General features: G+C 33.2%; 1 protein-coding gene across 1 annotated transcript in view; it reads right to left on the minus strand.

The window, feature by feature from the left end:
* Positions 1-405: 405 nt before the first annotated feature.
* LOC134278473 (uncharacterized) overlaps positions 406-20257 on the minus strand; it is an 86795-nt gene continuing 66943 nt past the window's right edge. Inside the window, 15 exon segments of the mRNA XM_062760792.1 lie at positions 406-1916; positions 3083-3112; positions 3545-3694; positions 4901-5035; positions 5285-5429; positions 7500-7620; positions 7758-7826; positions 8347-8496; positions 8728-8829; positions 11125-11186; positions 11463-11647; positions 11764-11892; positions 14633-15344; positions 15587-15731; positions 17186-17252. Coding sequence (XP_062616776.1) covers positions 1675-1916; positions 3083-3112; positions 3545-3694; positions 4901-5035; positions 5285-5429; positions 7500-7620; positions 7758-7826; positions 8347-8496; positions 8728-8829; positions 11125-11186; positions 11463-11647; positions 11764-11892; positions 14633-15344; positions 15587-15731; positions 17186-17252 — 2444 coding nt within the window. The 3' untranslated portion in view covers positions 406-1674.

Here is a 20257-nt window from a genome sequence, read left to right on the forward strand (position 1 = left end):
TGATATATGTTTTTCTTGTGAAAAAACCATCTCTTAGGACCATTAATTTTGACCATTTGACTAACTGAAAAAAAAAGTTACCATAATTTTTCAGCCCCAATAATTGGAGATTTATCAAAAGAGCACACAAGTGTGACTGGTGAACAGGGGATGCTATCCCCTTCATCACACCTGATCCCACCTGTTATTTTCAGAGGTCCACCTTTGTTCTGGTTCCTGCTTGTATAATGCTCCAATAGACTTTTGAAGTTGAATTCTGTCAATATCTTCAGATTTCCTAAAGGAACACGAGTGGAAATCTGAACTTAAAATCCGACAATCTTAAATAATAAAGACAGGTTTAAGCTAACAATATTTCTTTTTTTATTTAAAAAATATCACAGTCTTAATCTGAATACAAAGTAAACAAACAAATCATCTAAAAACATATTGATGTAAATGTCTAATGTAAATATTCTAAGTCATCTGTGTGCACATAAATAGATCAAGTCTAAAAAATCCGAAAATCATTCTCAGAACATCAAAATATATGCATATGACTTCCTCCATAAAACAAAACAAAACTTAAATTGCCATGTAAAGTCTTAAATATAAACATACAAGCAGATGTCCTTATAAATATATATGTAAATGTACAAAATGAAACAAATGTATCATTCAATAAATACAGTAATAAACAGATGTATATTCAAGGTCATGATATGTTATGCCATCAAATTTACTAAATAACCTGACAGCAATATTTTTATTTCAATAACAAAGAGAATAATAATGTTTATTTTACCTGTTTTTTCTTCTGTGATACAAAATGGTGAATAAACCAGCTATTTTCAAAAAGTCTCTACTATTAAGAAGTTTTTGTGCTTTTTTCCCTATGGTAAAATAGTTGTCAAACTATATTCACCAGCAGCCATAAGATTTCCCTCATGTTTTATCTCGGAAGTGTTCTGGTTTTATCCATGATATGAGGATATATCCAGTAGATGTAAAAATATATATAACACACATGAAAAAAGTGTTAATTATTTGATATAAATTGGCAGGAAACACCATTTTTATACAGTACATATAAAATATAAAACAATAATACTGATTTCCATGTATCACAGTAAATGCACAAAATAGTCGGAATGCTGTATTTCTCTCACTTAAACAATAAAAACATAAAACAATACAGAAAATCAGGGATATGTGTGACAAACTGCTGGAATGGATAATATGCTTCATTTTAGGCAGATAGTCACTATATGTGTGTCCATTATAAACAGGGTTTACTTTACAAGAAACATAAAGGTGTTGCCATTCCAATTTTTTTGTTGGCACATTTATTTACATATGCCCCATGCGCTAATGCCTTCATAAACATTTTACTGGCATCAACAATAGCTATGTACAGATAACTACCATAGCATTTTTTTTTTCTAATTTGTACACATTTACATAATAATTTATAAATTAGCACAGAAGTCTGTGTATTACATATAATACACAAGTCATATAGAGGACATCTTTTTTCTTTTTCGACTAGATAAAGAAAACACTGGATTTCATTCATCAACGATTGTAGCAAAGCATTAAATAATAACTTAAGAACATAGATATTCTTTGTCCATGACTTTGAGCAATGTGTCTCTAGTTTACATATCAGAAATCATCACTGCTGAAATGACGCGGCTAGGTCGGTGATCCTCGCTTTATGGACGCGGCTTGTTTGGCCTCCTCCGGCGTCACGACGACGACCTTCTTCTTCTCCTTCTCTGTCGTCGCTTCTTCTTCGCGGATCGCCTTCATCTGAGCGAGGTCCTCCGTCAGTTTCTGTTCCTTTTCTTTCCGTTCTTGCTCCCGTCTCTCACGACGAGATTCTATCACCAGTTTGGCGCAAACTTCTAGAGGTGCCTTCTCCACATATTCACTTCCTATTAAAAGATCAACAAAAGAGAATCAGTAACTGATGTTTTGTTAGCATTGTCCTCAGCTTAGACATCAACCTTCAGAGGCAAAGTACAGTTATCTCTCAATTATAGCTTTTCATGTCCATTCTCATTCTCAATGCCATTTTTTTCAGAAATGTTTTTTTTCTCCTATATAAAATTATCTTTTTAATGCCTCTTTTGCATATTGCCATCTGCCAATGTTTTGATTACAAATGTCCTTTTCAAAGGGTTTTTATCTCAATATACTGCAACATGTACATGGTTTCAATGAAGTGGCAAATTTGTTGTCACTACTGATAATCCAATAATTAAACCATGAAAATTAAGAATTAAATATGATAATTTTCTTACTATATGAAATTATATGATTTTAATTTTACTCTAAAAATGATTTTATTTTTGGGCATGCCATGACTTTGATAGATGCCTATCTCTGAAACCATCCAAAGTGCAATGAGGCAGAAACTTTCATTTTAAACTGGATTTTTAAAACAACAAACAAATATCAGAAGAACTTTTAACTGTCATTCCTTATTAATACTGTATAACTCCCATTTGGGCGAATTTAAAACGGGGCAAATTCAAAAAATACAGTATAAATTCTTAAACAAAACTATGACTGGGCGAATTTAAAACGGGGCAAAATTGTTTGCAAGTGTGAAAGGGCGAAAATAAGACGGGGCGAAAATAACCCTGTATACAGTAAATGGTAATGGTTTATCAAGAATTTCAGGAAACATAGAAATTTTTATAGAAAACAAAAAAGGATAAGAAAGATACTGCATGCAACACACTTAATCCATTAGAAGTAGATAGAAAAAGAGATATGATACACAGATTGAAGAGAATATAGAATACAGAGCACTATGGTCTACTGGTTATATAAACCAGCTATACGCATTCTGATATGAATAAGATTATTATCAGTCTGATAACTTACAGACAGACACAAGTTAGGTATAGTGCTAATTTATACATCCTAATCATAGCTTACTGAGATAACTCTTGCATCATTAAATATAAGGGAAGAAAAAATGTCTACCAGGAAAATGAGAATTCAAACAAAAGGCAGAAAATCATGCATTAGATGGATATATAATACAGATTCTACAATTTGACTATCTGAGGATTGGGATCTGATGCCTTACGCTTTTTTCCTTTCTTGTTAGATGCGTTGGCTGTAAGCATTCAATCAAACATTTCAGTGAATACATTTTTTTAAAATACACTAACCAAAAATAATAATTTAACCAACATAAAATTTGAAATTTTCAAAAATTTATAAATCTGCATTGGAATGACTGTTTTCTAAGTATTGTTCATCATTTTTTTATTCGCAAGAACCTTTTAAATTAAATTCACATAAGTATGCCAAACCATTTGCTTACAAAAGTTTCCTTCATGCATTTATTTGAATTGTTAAGGATTTTTAAAATGCAACAATGATCACAATTCTGGAAAATTTCGTCTCACTTATAAAAACCAAGTTGCTATCTTGCAAAAATTAGGTGTAGCAAACATATAGTGATCTCTAGTATAGCTCTGATACATTCTCCTTATACATATCTTTTATTTCTGAATCCACTTTTACGTGGATAAGTTCCACTGACCTATGAGTTTCCTGGCCTCCACTCCGTCAATGATGGGATTGAGCCATGTCGACTGTCGTACATTGGGTAGCCCTGTAGCCGACGGTGTATAAATATAGAACACCAGCTCCATCACTTCAGGCTTCAACAGGCCACGCTTAATCTGCTGACCTAAACATCAAAACAGACAAAATTGTTAAATTGTTTTTAAAGTTTAACTGATGTAACATTAAGTTATATTTGCATATCCACTGCTCTCTCCCACTATGAACATGCAGATTCCAACTGCGTTCACAGTGCTATAGACGCAATTGCTTCTGCTATGTGTAGAACAAACTCTACTACACTAGTTACAGGTGTTAAGAAGTATATATATGAAATATTTCATAAGAGGAATAAAAAAAAGTTTTTAATAATATTCTTTGAAAAAAAAGGAAATTCAGAATATTTAAAATTGCTGATTTATATCTTTAAAAATTCTATTTTGGTCAATGTATTTAATTGTATAAGAAAACTTTTTAAAAATTTTTAGAACTGCCATATTTTTATTTTTTCGTATCATACATATTTGTACAAAGAACGATAACTCTTTACACTTGGGTATAATAACATTCAGAAGGAGATTTCTTTTTAACTAGTATATCTACATGTATTTCAAGAATGATATCAGCTATTAAAAATAAATAGAAAACTAAAAAAAAATAATTATAGAAATGCATTCTGGCGTAATAATCATTATAAAAGCATTCTAATCTTTCATCATAGTGTAAAATTATTGATTTTTGTCAGAGGGTTTCAAACGTTGATCGATGACGTCACAACTGCATCAAAACAAAGATTAAGAGAATGTGATGACGGCACTGCTTGTATCCAGATAACTGTGTTTGAGAGGAAAATACTTAAGTTTATAAATTGTGTGTGATTTATTAGAGAAAAGGAGCATTGATCATGTGTACTGATTTTAAAGCCGTATATTTTTCTTTACTGAAGACAAGAAGCCGCGTCCTTATGTAAGTCAGGATTTCCTCGGATATTCTTTTAAAAAATCAAAAAATGCAAATATAAGTAATAAACAACGATTATTCAGTGAACATGGCATTATGAATAGCAACTGCTCTGCTGGCATATTTTCCATGATGCGCTAGCGCGCATCATGGAATATGCCAGCAGAGCAATTGCTATTCATAACGCCATGTTCGCTGAATAACGTTGTTTATTGCTTAAATAAAGATTTTTTCCTTAAAAAATCGTTTTTGCACATATTACAATTAAATTGCTATATGTGCAAAATTTGTGCAAATCAATTTCTGTTTATATTAAAGATTTGGAGATTAAATATTTTCAAGTTTGAAACAATTTCTTTCCGTAACTTCATACCATTGAACACGACATCAATGGCTTCATCAATCTCAGAGGCTGAGGGGTACATGTCACACTCCTTGAAGAAAGACTCCAAGTCTCCAATCTCCAACTCTGAACCAAAGGCTTTTTTATCAAACACACTCTCATACCCTACAAAACAATATAATTATATTCAAAAGGTTCAAAAGCTCTACTAAGCACAAATATTGTAAATTTGAATTTTTTCTATTAACTACTCGAAAGTTATTGTACATCTTTCCAACATTAAATAATAAAATTCATTCACAGCTCATAAGATTTTTTTGCTGAGACAATCTTCAAGGAAAATTTCAATCTGAAAGTTTTTAAAATAAGAAACCACAAAGGAAAGACAATACTACTTCTACAGACAGATCTTACGTCTTCTCATGTCGAGGTACTCGTTCAATTCACTGAGACTGAAGGGTGTCTTTGGTCGGTCCACTCCGTGCCTAAGCTGACATTTCCTGAGCATGCTTTTGTATTCCTTCACCATCTTAGGATAAGCTGACCCAAGCCACACACACTGAAAGGAGAGAGGAATAGCAAGTGAGTCTGCAAGTCTTCAAGAAGTCACAGATCAGTCAAGTCTTCACTAAGTGAAGTCACAGATCAGTCAAGCCTTCACTTAGTGAAGTCACAGATCAGTCAAGTCCTCACTTAGTGAAGTCACAGATCAGTCAAGTCTTCACTAAGTGAAGTCACAGATCAGTCAAGTCTTCATTTAGTGAAGTCACATATCAGTCAAGTCTTCACTTAGTGAAGTCACAGATCAGTCAAGTCTTCATTTAGTGAAGTCACAGATCAGTCAAGTCCTCACTAAGTGAAGTCACAGATCAGTCAAGTCTTCACTTAGTGAAGTCACAGATCAGTCAAGTCTTCACTTAGTGAAGTCACAGATCAGTCAAGTCTTCACTTAGTGAAGTCACAGATCAGTCAAGTCTTCACTTAGTGAAGTCACAGATCAGTCAAGTCTTCACTCAGTGAAGTCACAGATCAGTCAAGTCTTCACTTAGTGAAGTCACAGATCAGTCAAGTCTTCACTCAGTGAAGTCACAGATCAGTCAAGTCTTCACTCAGTGAAGTCACAGATCAGTCAAGTCTTCACTTAGTGAAGTCACAGATCAGTCAAGTCTTCACTCAGTGAAGTCACAGATCAGTCAAGTCTTCACTTAGTGAAGTCACAGATCAGTCAAGTCTTCACTCAGTGAAGTCACAGATCAGTCAAGTCTTCACTAAGTCAAAGGTATGGCTCAAGTCTTCAAGAAATCACATGTATGTCTGCAAGTCTTCAACAAGTCAAAGGTATCTCTGTACGTCTTTCACAAGTCAAAAGTATGTCTGTAAGTCTGTATGGCTCAAGTCTTCAAGAAATCACATGTACCTGGTATGTCTTCAAATCTTTAGCCAGTCTCAAGTATGTGTGCAGATAAGTCTGCAGGTCTTCATCATGTCACATTCAAGTCTGCAAGACTTCAAGAAGTCATCATTATGTGCATAAGTCTTCTTCATTAAATACTGTGACATCACAAATTTTCCTGGGAGTTTAATTTTCATCGTTTTTTAGGTATGGAGAGACCACCACGGAACATAAGCCTGATATGCATTACTACTGAAATTTTCCAACCACAAAATCAAATCTCCACAAACCATTTTTTTTTTCCTCAAACCTTGAAAATTTGACCCAATGAAAATATGTGATATTACAGTATGTAGCATCAATTGTAGAACTTGGTACTGTACTACAGCTAATACAGAACATTTATTAAAGGATATGAAAAATATGAATACACTCAGCTTACTCATTATACCAGATAATAAAAGATAGGGGTAAAAGTGCTTTTTTATTATTACATAATAGTCTGGCAGAGTGGAGAAAATCTCGTAATGTTAATCATAAATGAACAATTCCTATAGAATGCTGGGACATTGTGACAGAGATCATTATTATAAATTCCTCACAGAGAACTAATTACTGGCCCACTGGGAATTACAGTTATTTCCTACGACCTTGTAACAAACAAATGATCAGAAATCATTATCCAATTTGCCAAAAAACTTGAATATTACTATAAATGTCATCAGCACATAAAATGTTGTTTTCTTTTACCATCTGTCTAATTGCAAATAAAAGAAAGAGACACTAACGATTGAAAGCAGCTCTCTCTCTTTATATTTTACGCAATAAATTACTGATTGACATCAACGTTTTACTGGACGTGTCAAAATGTCATGACGTCCTTTGTCACAATAGTGGAACCAATTTACCAAGAAACAACATAAAATATGTCTTCTTTACTATTTGTAAATAAGAACCAGACCAGTTAATTAGAGCTAAACATAAGACACTATATAACAGGACAACAACATAAAATAAAAGTTTGTTATGTATATACAGAGGAATGTAGAAATACTATTTATTGACAATTTGTTTCTGAACAAGAGGAAAAAAAAAATTATTTTTTGGGGAGAGTTGGGGATTTCCTTATGAGTATAAATAAGAATTCAATGCTCAGGTCCCTTTTTTTAAATGAAAGATTCATCAATTCTCCAAGTAAAGTCCAGTGAAGTTTAACTGACATTAAAAGATACTCACCTTCCTGCGGAGTCTTTCAAACCTCTTCCTGACCAGGAATCCTCTTATATATCTCTGAATATGAGTGGCGGCATTAAACATGTCGCGTTTTGTAGGACCAGTCTGCTTCGGATGATAAATTCTGAAAACCATCATAGAGGAGAATCTTAATTTACAAAATATTCAGAATGTTATTTCACGAGCGAAATTCAGACAAAATTTGATGTGGAATAGATTTTCAATGACATAGACCAAAGAAGGATAACTCTGGAGACTTACTGATAAATGTCGACATGGGGTCCAATGGAGGAGATTTTGGAGGCACTTCTCTGATAATTGAGCGTGTTACTGTCAATCAAGCAGAAAGTCAAGTCAAGCATTAACACCACCGCCCATGAGTATTACATATACATATCAAAGGAAAGCATTAATACACAAACAAAGTCAAAATTAAGCTAAACTAAAAATGTTATAATGTTTCAATGTCAAGATAAGAAAAAAAATGCCAACCCAAAACATCTAGTTCATAATTTTTAAAAAAATGAAAACTGCAGTTATTGTTCAAGCTTTATTAAATATTTATAATACCAAAAGAAAAATACATGTATAGATATTATAAGAATGTTAATCCATAACAAAACTGTATGCCATTTACAATTAGTTAATGAAAGAGTTATTAAAACTGATTAATTTGAGGGAAAAAAAATCTATTTTCCGATTGATTTTATCTGCCTTAGTTGCTTGCTCAATTATAACTACTTTTTCCTGTCAATAAAGAAACATTGAAAATTAATTTAATTATTTGCTCTGACAATTTTTTTAATGTTCGTACATGACACAGTTTTTTGACACGTAGCAGTGTTCTTACTTTTCGACCAGCGCCTCCATCTTTCTCTGCCTCCTATCGCTGTTCTCGTTCTGAATTCGTTTAAAGTTTGCTGCCCACTCTAAGTGCTCCTTCTTCAGTCCTGTTTGTTTGTAGATCTGAGATTTCCTGATCATGTGACCTCTATATCGCCTGTTAAAAAATGAACATGTGTTCAAGTTGTCTCCCTTCAAAGCAATTCATTGCTCTTTCAACGTAATATTACTGCTTTTTTTTTTACAACGCATACAGGAGCACTTTCAGGAATTTTCCTTGAAAAAGTTGTCTTTGATCATTAAGCTGATTAAACTGACACATTGAAATGGCCAGCAAATATAAAATGCTCAAACCCATTCCTGACTGAAGTCCACCACGATTCCTTACCTCTGAATTTCTACTGCTGCCTTTTGTTCATCTTCAAGTCTCTCTCTTTCTTCTCTCATTAGTTTTTTGTAAACATTTCTTGCAACATAACCCCGGAAAATTCTGCAATTATGAAAAAAAATCAAAAATTCAAACAATTCCTATAGCCTAATTATTCAAAACTTACGAGGGCTGTTCGGAAATTATTGAGACAATTACATTAACTCCATAAATGACGGAGATAATTTCATGAAAATTCATCCACATTTTATTTAGAACGAATAAAACACTTATGCAAAATTTCTTATTCCTATGATAATTAGATAAGTTTCGGTGAAATGATAAACATACATATGTCTATTGACCCGGAGCAGCATCGCAACGTCATTTTACAGTCACGTCAGTCGGAGATGTTTTCGTATGTAAAGTGATCGGGAAGTGTTTAATACTCTTCTTTCTTTGTTATTACACATAAAGTTACAAAAATCAAACAGTATCTTTTCTTAAATTATTCTTTAAAGATGTATGCTGTTGCTACCCCAGTAAACAGTTTTATTTTTTGGGAAATGATGACTTAGGATCGTGCAGTGCCGAATTATGCAGTGCGGGTTTAATAACGTAACATTTATATCGTACGTAATAACTCATGGTCGAAAAGGGCTTTCAAATTTACTCTGGTTGAATTCATTGTGAAATAAAATTATACCAATGAAATAACAAACTATAACACATTATTTTATTCTCCATGTTATTGGTTTTGTAGGTCGTTCAGTCTGGTAAAGGGGTCTACATTGCGCTACACAAAATTTTAGGTATACCGGCTGCTCCCCATAGACGTCAAAATGAACATTGTCGTTGTTTGCAGATTTCTCTACCACATTAATTTTTTTTCTGTATTTCTGATCAAAATTCTATCAAAGTTGCACAACATGAATTTGAAATAAAGCTGAAATATTATACACCTAAACTGATTTATTTTCGCTCTTATTATGGATCCACGAAGGGTAAGAATGTTGGTGTTACTTATTTTCAATATCTGATTTCCTGACTGCTCCGGATACCCCTACTATTAACGCATTTGTATACCATTGTAGAGAAAATATTTAATATTTCTAAAATATTTCTTGCTTTTATTAATTATTAGTGTTTGTCAAACGTATATGCAAAATTTCACCGAAAGACGTTCATTAGAAAGCAATATATACACAATGTCTCAATAATTTTCGAACAGCCCTTGTATGTATATATCTAAAACAATTGCACTGGTTGCATTATACAAAAGTAATGTTAAAATATTTCCATTTCTAATTTTTTTTCTCGGTGATAACTCTTTGAAAGTTAGGGGAGTTTATTTCTTGATAATTCTGCCGGAATGTAAATTAGGCAGGTCGATAGGTCAGGAGCTAAGGAGGCCTAATATGCATGCAAATCCTGTCTCTGTGTCTGATGCTAAGGAGGCCAAATATGCATGTAAATATCGTGCGGCTGCCTTTGTGTTTGACGTCAGTGGACCAGGACTATTGAAATTGGCATGGAACTCCTCGTGTAATTTAAATCTATATATTTACATTCAGTGTAATTTTCTTTATTGAATCCATTAGAAATCCACGACGTTCAAATTTCTGTAACACACGCGAAACCTTGTCACAGCGCGGTAGAATACACAGTAGGAACTACACGCATTTTCAATATTTAGGAATACCAAAAGGTATATTGTTTTGACTCAATTTCATTTTTAAAAACTACCCTTTTAAGATTAATATAAATAAAAATACAGCAAATGTGCATTAAAAACTTATTTTTCATTTTATTTCCTATTCTTGTAATGTTTATTTGCGTTATTTAACTTTCCAACGTCACAAACGGCTTTCCAACATCACGACAACTATTACGTTTATTAAGCACACCAATACCAAAGGGCGCTAAATTCACATTAAACATGAAGGAAATAAACAATTATGATAAAGGAAAATTAGAAAATGTAAATATAAGCATTGAATTCATATTTTGGGATGTCTTCGGTCGTACAACACACCTGGCCGTGCCGACAAATTATCATACCGTGCTAACGCGTGGTATTCAATTTGTCAGCACGGCCAGGTGTGTTATACGACCGAAGACATCCCAAAATATGAATTCAGTGCTTAAATGTCTACATTTTTAAAGTCTAAATCTACAATTTTATTTCACAATGAAATGGAAATATAAGGAATCACTGTCTAGTTAGTATAGTATGCCAGGGACATCAACGATATAGAGAAACATGGAATAATTTATGCGTAAGAGGCTTCGCCCGTTATGCAAATTATCCCATGTTTCCCACTATCGTTGATGCCCTGGCATACTACACTAACTAAGACAGTGATTCCTCAGTATATTAATTAGCTCTCCAGTAAAAGGAGGAAGAATTATACAGACCTCTGGATATCAACTGCTGCCTTGGCCTCAAACTGTGTCCGGGCTGCAGCGGCCTCTTCATCCTATTACAGATCATAAAAAAGTCCTCTATATGTTAGTACAGTATGATAAACTTGAAAGTAAGACAATTTTGTTCTTTGTTAATATGCTTTGCATAAATTCATTGGCAAAGATAAAAAATTTACAATGAAATGTTATAGTATCTTTCTTCAAGTAAAGCATTTAGTTTCTTTTGCAGATAGCTGTGTGTCAGGCAGATGTTTTTTTTTTTTTAAATGAATATTATATATTTACAGACTTTGTTTTGAATCTAATGTCCCCCTCATGCCGTCTCTTACCGGGTCTGGTATCCGTGACACCTGAGCAATGGGTCGACCGATGTGAGCTATGGATTGCAGTGAGGAGCTGGAATACTTGGAGGTGGTAGAGATTAGACTCTTCTTCTCCTCCATGGATGGCTCATGTTCATCTAGAAAAGCCACCTTCTTAGTCTCATTTCCATCTTGTTCTTCACTTGCCTTCTCTACAAATTTTGGACAGGTAAATCAGACTTCATGAATTTGAGAGCTTAACATGAATGCTGACCTTTATTCAGGATATATTTAATATCACTTTTTACTCTAGAAGGGGGTAATTTACCCTCTAATCCCTCTATAAGGCTCCCTCTGGTGGACAGTCGACACACCTGGAGGGAATCCATTAGACTGTCTTCTCTGTTGAAATGGGATCCAGGGGGAGCGGACACAGTGTCCTTCCTTAGATCCACCACTGCAGGGAAGAAATAGTACAATTCATACAGACATCATATTTAAATCAGAGAAAGAAAGAAATTAAGGGTAAAATTGGTAAATAAAAAAAAAAAAATTGTACTTCTACCAGGATAAATCAACTACAATTCACAATTAACTATTTATGAAGTTTAAAAATAAAATTTTACAATTTAAATTTGAACAATTTTAAATTCCTAAGACATAAAATATGATTATTTTGAGAATCTACAAATGGGAGACCAACTTAAAAATTTTGGCATATTTAAGGTAAACAAATCTTGATTTGACTACCAGATAGCAACTGTGTATACTATATAGAAACCAGAAGTCTCTGTCGAGACTGTAGCTCTACTGGTTTATACTTAATAAAACAAAGGAAGAGAAAAGTAGCAGTTGGGACTTGAAACTTTAAAACAGCAATAAATACAAAAATGATCCTTGCCGCTCATCAAAATAAAAACCGATGCACAGAATTAAGTATCTCAGTATAGTCTACTTGTGTGCCAAGTTATATTGAAATCGGACTGAAACTGTAGAAGGAGTAGCATTTTGAAAGATTTTCACAAAAATTGCTATTTTTAGTAACCACAGCAACACTGTTCATCGAAATCAAAAACTGATATACAGAATAATTATATATCTTAGTGTAGTCTACTTGTGTGCCAAGTTATATTGAAATCGGACCAAAGCTGTAGGAGGAGAAGCATTTTGAAACAATTTCACAGAAATTTCTATTTTTAGTAACCATGGCAACACCGTTCATCGAAATCAAAAACCAATGCACAGAATTAAGTATCTTAGTATAACTTGTGTGCCAAGTTATATTGAAATCGGACTAAAACTGTAGAAGGAGTAGCATTTTGAAAGATTTTCACAAAAATTTCTATTTTTAGTAACCACGGCAACACCGTTCATCGAAATGAAAAACCGATATATACAGAATAATTATATATCTTAGTGTAGTCTACTTGTGTGCCAAGTTGTAAGTTATATTGAAATCGGACCAAAGCTGTAGGAGGAGTAGCATTTTGAAAGAATTTCACAGAAATTTCTATTTTTAGTAACCATGGCAACACTGTTCATCGAAATCAAAAACCGATGCACAGAATTATGTATCTTAGTGTAGTCTACTTGTGTGCCAAGTTATGTTGAAATCGGACTAAAACTGTAAGAGGAGTAGCATTTTGAAAGAATTTCACGGAAATTTCTATTTTTAGTAACTACAGCAACACCGTTCATCGAAATCAAAAACCGATGCAGAGAATTATGTATCTTAGTGTAGTCTACTTGTGTGTCAAGTTATACTGAAATCGGACTGAAACTGTAGAAGGAGTAGCATTTTGAAAGATTTTCACAAAAATTGCTATTTTTAGTAACCACAGCAACACTGTTCATCGAAATCAAAAACCGATGCACAGAATTATGTATCTTAGTGTAGTCTACTTGTGTGCCAAGTTATGTTGAAATCGGACTAAAACTGTAAGAGGATAGCATTGAAAGAATTTCAGATTTTTGTAGCAACATATGACAAAAACCTGCAGAGAATTTTATATGATATATATGTGTCAAGTTTCTGAAATACATGTAATACATTTTGTCACAGAAACTATTTTTACAAATCAAAACTGAGAACACAAAAAAGCTACCTTCATTAGCAAACACATGTAATTCTAACACATCCCCATTACCTAAAACTATACAAGCTATTACAAGTCTACTTGTGTGCCAAGTTATATTGAAATCCGACCAAAACTGTAGGAGGAGTAGCATGAAAAATTGTTTGTACGGACGTATATCGCCATTTGTACAATATAATTGTTGTAATATAATTTTATATGATATATAAATGTAATACATGTAATTCAAAACTGAGAACACAAAAAAGCTCCATTAGGTTTAAACATTCCCCATTACCTTATACAAGCTTTTTTAAAAATTCACATTTGTGCAATATAATTTTTATAAATTTAAAGTTCAGTGCATTTTATTTTTTAAAAATATATTTGTATCAATTTAATATCTAAGATTGCTTTCTTTTACATTGCACCTGCATTCATAAGAGCAAAATATAACTGTTCATGGTTAAAAAACTACACCTGCTATCAACAATTGATTGAAACACATTTACTAAAACATACACAGAACTATTTCCATAATGATAAACCGGTATCAAACATACATGGAGAAAATGATTTTCTCTAGGTAGGCCCGCCCCTCTATCAAACATTTAATTATCGTTTCCCATCAGCGTCCTTAATAAAACAATATGAACCACTTCTTTTTAACTTTTAATGGCTTTTAAAAATCAACAGACAAATTGTTCATGCCAAGGTTTCTATTGACATAAGCTGCACGAAGCTAACACAAATAAAATTAAACAGCGTGCACTTCTGCATAGACAAATTTTGAAGTGAAAACTGCTCTGTCATTACAAAGAAGCTCTGAATCTACTCAAATCTGCTACTTTATTAAAGGGAAAGTAACTATCTTTTCATTTTCTTCTAGTAATTTTGATACCAGTTTTTTAAAGTTAATTTATCACACAAATTACCCGTTACAAATTCAGCGATATTGGAACCTTCAAATATTACAAAACAAACAAGAACTTTGAGTGTATATCCACAATTCTATTTACTTTTCCATAATTATATGTGTCTCATTAAACTGGGGTCATCATACTTTGAAATTTTGATTTAAACCAAATCACGACTCTAAATAATGATAAATTACAATCTTACCATGCTCCATGAAGTGTCGTGGACTTTTGACTCTCCTCGCGTGGTGTTCAAGTCCTGAGTTGTAGGTTTCTCCGTGTCTCGGTGACACCCCGGGCTGATGGTAGGGACTAGGGATAGAGGGAGGGGTTCTGACAGGAGGGGCTCTCCTAAAATAATCGTTCTGTTTACGGGCCATTCGTAGCACCTGGGCAGACACACTTTGTGGACGCCCGGGCATCCTGCCCGCAGTCCTGCCCACCTTAGTGGACATACTGTTGGGGAGACACTCAAAGCAATAGTTCTCTGGTTTCACAATTGTCTTATACCAAACCTCCCCCTTCTGGAAGAGGCCTGTTGTTTTTGGCGCCTTATGGTCGGGAATGTACTTCTCAGAATCCACCTCCTGTAGCTCTACGTCAGGGGTAAAATTCCAGGTTTCCGATCGGCTGAGGACCTGTAGGGGGCGCTGTCTGAACTCCTGTGGTGTGGGTGCCCGGCCGGCAGACGGCACTGACGTGACCTCTATGTGGACCTGTCCATTATGTAAATCCTCCGTGTGGAACCGAATTGGCTGTCGTGGTGCTATCTGGTCTTCCTCGAGTGTTGTGGTGGTTGTCACGGAAACATTGTCATCCTCCTTGATAATACCGATTATTCGCCCCTGATCGTCAATACTGACCGTTCCCACTCCAGGAACATCCCCCAAGTCTTGCTTTCCCTCGAGATCCTCCTCCTGAAAATATACATCACAACTCTTACATTTAAAGGGAAAATATTTAGATTTCAAATCTACATTCAAGGAATAAAAAACAAAATAAATTCCCTTCTTTATACTCTAAAATATTATTTTGGTGCACTTACATCAAATTTAAATTTAATCATGTACTTATTAAAGATTTAAAAGATAGATATTTTCTTATTTCAGAAATGCTTATTTTCAATATGGTGCTAAACATGCCAACCGTAAATATGTACCTGTAAATCTGGTGTTTGAAAATGAACAGTTGGTTGCTGATCTTGGTCTGGTTCTGGTTGGTTTCCGTGGAGACGGTGGTCCTCAGAAACTAGTTCTCCTTTGACTGGTTCTTGATCCTCACATATTGGCTGGTCCTCTAATATTCTACAGAATAAGAATTAACTGTAGCGATTCTGACTACACAAAGTCACAGAACAGCCGACTTTTGGCTACAGATAAATAAATATTAGAGAACACATCCTTGTCAGACATTTAAAGTGACAGTATTTTATTCGAGACTTCCTTTAGCTTTAGTAAGATTTAAATGTGATAAACATTAGAAAATCTAACGTGAATATATCCTGTTTAGGGAAAATCGGACAAAACATTAGAAATAAAATCATCAACAAACTCGGAGCCAAGAACTTTGGTTTTTACTGTGCTATTTGTATGCAGGTTATCAGTGATCGGAAGTTCTATGACTATTTACCTGTAATCAATTAAACATAACCTTACAACAAACCAATTTTATCACCTGAGGTTGTGATAAATTAAGCATTTAAATACAGGAGTCCAGCTCCTATTCCTATTTTCTGGTGCTCTGTAATGTTAATCTGCTCCCAGAAATACTTGGTTTGAATTCTGGTGCTTGCCGTTAGGTGTTAGATTGAGGTAAAGTGCACGCTGGATTAGCAGGGCTTACACTGGGCAAAAGCCAGACAACTAAACTGTAGAGCTGACACCTCAAACTGTGGCAAGGGGCACACAGAGATATATTTATTGTATCTAATCAAAGATTGAAATGTTATGCTTTGAATTTTTGAAGGTTTGTATGAACACCTTTATTTAAAGTAATAAATAAGTATATATACACTGTATGTTTAAAAATGAAACTGCATTTATTTAATTAAATTTCTTGAATTAATATATTAATTTTGTTCTTTGGCCTAGCTTGTCTGTTCTATGCAGAATATTTATTTATTGCAGTAAGTTACATCATGTAACAAGACATTATTATTAATAAAACAAAACATATTCTGTAACCTGTTTGATCCATATAAAAATACCTTCTAGTCATTCAAAACAGCTTTACATGTACTGAACTTTAACGAATCATATTTAATCTGTGAAAAATTAAGCCTTAATTACTCATATTAGCCCACTTCTCATTGACAATTCTTAAACTTAAAATATAAGTATGACCCAAAGTAGAAATTCCTGATCTTCAACACATTATTTCTTTACAATTACACTGGGGACTAGAAATCCCGCACATTTAAATGATATTTGTGATCCTCTGTTAATTCTGAGTGTTTACATCAAATCATCCCAGTTTTACTTATTGTTCATCTTTAACCAATACATTAACAATTAAAAATTTGTTATAAAAGAAAAAATAAATAAGTGGCAATGAAAGAATGTCTTCTTTTAATTGACTGAATAAGAAAATAGAACTTAATCATTTTGAAAAATTAAATAAAATTGAAAAAAGCAATAGCCAAATCTAAAATTATTGATTTAGGAGCAAATTAAGGAAATAAATACATCAATACAGGAATAATTTGTGTCTGTAAAATTAAAACTGCAAGTAATAAAAGATATAAAATGTTGTGACTTACTCGTCAACTCGACTCTCGGCCCTGGTTTCTGATCGGGATCGTGTCTGGCGACTTTGGGCTCGACTACCTGGGTAAAAATAAAACAATCAGAATCTGGTATACAAACATTGTGTCCTTACACAGAGCTCTCATCTCTCCGTGGCCAGTTCTAGCGCCCGCGTTTATCTGCCGTGTAAATTATAATGATGTCCTCAGACCGTCTCTAATCCACTTCAATGACATGATATACAAGTTTTCTGTTATTTTCAATTGTTATGTACACAATGTTATACATGTGTTCTTTACAGAGATAAGAAACAGCAAACGGTTCTCTTTGACAGTCACCAAAGAAATTCACTTCCTTCGCATTTATAAAGATTTTGTTTATGAAAATTAAAAACAGCCATCACCTAGTTTTAATGATTAGTAAGAAATGGACCACAAATAAAGATTACTTTGACATTTAACATTTCAGAACATCTTGACTGTTAACAGATCAACTCTCACATCGTTAAACAGTCATGTAATACGTACCTGCTCAATTTATAAAGAAAATTAAAAAATTTTCGATAACCAATACCTTGTTAACTTTCCTGAACTACTTATTAAACATGGTCTCTAAATATAAAAGTCAATATTCTGAAATTTAGTGTCCAAACAAAGTAAACTCAGGAGAGACATGGGTACACATCTAGAGTGTTTGGGAACCACATCTCTTAGTATATGTGTATTTACTATCTGACATTTGTAAAATAGATTTACCTTCACTTAAAGTTTTGGGAATTTTGAACAATAAAAAAATCACCTTGTTTCAGTTAACAGAATCTAAATTCAATTTTGTCAATTTATAGCTTTTAAGTCTTGTTTATGCCAGCTCATTATTTGTAAAACTTCAGGATATAAATGTAAACAACAGTGTCATCTTTGGCCAGATATTTAAGTTCCTGTCATCAAGGTTGTCTAGGAGATCATCCTTTTACGACTGTTTAATAAATTGAATCCTCTTAATAATTTCTGCATTGTTCGCACTCTGTGAACATTGAATTCAAGCTCAATAATGCTAAAATAAGGAAAATATCCTTATGATTTTGCATGAAATGAATGAAACCTGAAAATGCATTTCAGAAAAAAAAAGTTTTGCAAAATCTGTTACAGGGTATTTAATATACATTTTCTTTTAGTGTGAGATCAAAGGACTTTTTTGATGATTGTCATATTTCTGCTGAAACGAAAGGAACTTAAAATGCATGTTAGATAAAAGTTTTGCAAAATCTGTTACAGGGTATTTAAAATACAATTTCTTTGAGTGTGAGATTAAAGGACTTTTTTTTTCATGCATATTTCTGCTGATTTTTAAAAAAAATAATTTTAATCAGCTTTGCCAAAAATAAATTTTCCAGATAATTAAAATATTAAAAATAGTGATTATGTATGTATAACAAAGGCTCACAAGTTGGATAAACATCATATACTTAATGTGCAAGTTCTACTAAAAATACAATAAAACTTCATTATCTCAATGGGATAAAAAACTAAGAAATCAGAGGCTTTGAAATAGCTACTGCAAGGGTGGTATATTACATTAAGAAAATGCTTGAACTGTCAACTCACTTGGACATATCTATCTTATTAATACAATATCAAAGGTTGAGATAACAAAGTTCCACTGTATCTATAAAGGTGATACTGGATGAAAAAAAAACACATATTGGATAAAAATCCAATCCAACACAATCTATGTATAGCAGATCCTATGTAGTCTTTAAAGAAGGGTCCATATATTGCTCCTTACAGCACAGTCTGTTGATTATTTTAATCAAAAGTTTAGAATTCACGATTTTCTATAGTTCAGAAAGTTGTGCTTCTTTTTAGATATGTTATAAAGTCCAACCACATCATCTGGTACTCAAGACCTTTAAGACATGCAAGGATTTGAGAAATCAAGGTTTACATGTAAATACTTAGAGATAAGTTAGGAATTCCACTTTATATTTTTTAAGGTTTCAGTGTATATTTGATACAGAAGTTCAACTGTATGTAGAAAATTTGACTGTAATTATTTTTTTGTTGAGCTTGAGTACTGTTCATTAGCTCCATATATTTCAAAATTCTGAAATTTGACAAAAAAGAGTTTGGGGAAAACGTAAATTGTATTTTCAAAAATGAAAACTGGCAGAAAGCTTATTGTAATCCACCACCAGAAAAGTAAAACTTTAAAGCAATCACACTTATAAGCAACATCTTAAGAAGAACAAATAATTATTACAATAAAAAATAAATTCAGATCGTGTTACTATCATCAATCCTTCAATTCAAATACATGGTTATTACGATCGCTGACATATAAAATGGACACCCACAATGTTGGTCATAATACTACATCTTATAAAGCAAAAATTAGAAAAAATCATCCTGTATATAGCCAAACTAATATCATTTTAACCTACCTTTTCCAAAGCGAATATGTTTTTTATTCACTGAAAAATCACAGCATTGTCATGAAACAATAACATCACTTCTGGATTTAGTAAAATTTTACAATTTCTTTTGATGAGTTTTAAATAATTTTGACTGTGAGTCGGTATTTTAATGACACCTGTAAACACGGATTTCAAATGTCATGTTGCCTCTTACATTCCACTTAATTTCTGTCCAACTCTGACCCACAATAAATAGTGGGTGTTACAGAATATTATCATTAAAAAGAAAATCAGATACGTTTACAGCCTACCTGTCTTATTTTAAATAGGTTTCCAGGAGGACAAATATTAACCAGCCCTAGCTGATAAAGTCAGCGGAATATTAAAGAGATTAAGAGTTAGTGATAATCCCCTGGATTATTAAAGGCCAGAGTAATTCCAATCAGCGGATACACAGTACTATACCCGCCAGAGAGTCAAGTATTTAGAGCACCTTGCGATATATTGAGTTCATATAGACCTAATTCTATTGCTATATATATTCTGTATACTTGGTTATTTGTTCCAAGTTTTGATACAAATGATTTCAAGTTACAGTTGTGAGATAGGAGGGCATTGGTCATCTTATTAATGTTTCCTTTAATCAAGTTCAAAGAGAAACATTGATTTGTAA

Source organism: Saccostrea cucullata, unplaced genomic scaffold (genome assembly GCF_032062105.1).
Source record: "Saccostrea cucullata isolate Sc308-1 unplaced genomic scaffold, CSIRO_AGI_Scuc_v1 ctg459, whole genome shotgun sequence".
Lineage (NCBI taxonomy): Eukaryota > Metazoa > Mollusca > Bivalvia > Ostreida > Ostreidae > Saccostrea > Saccostrea cuccullata.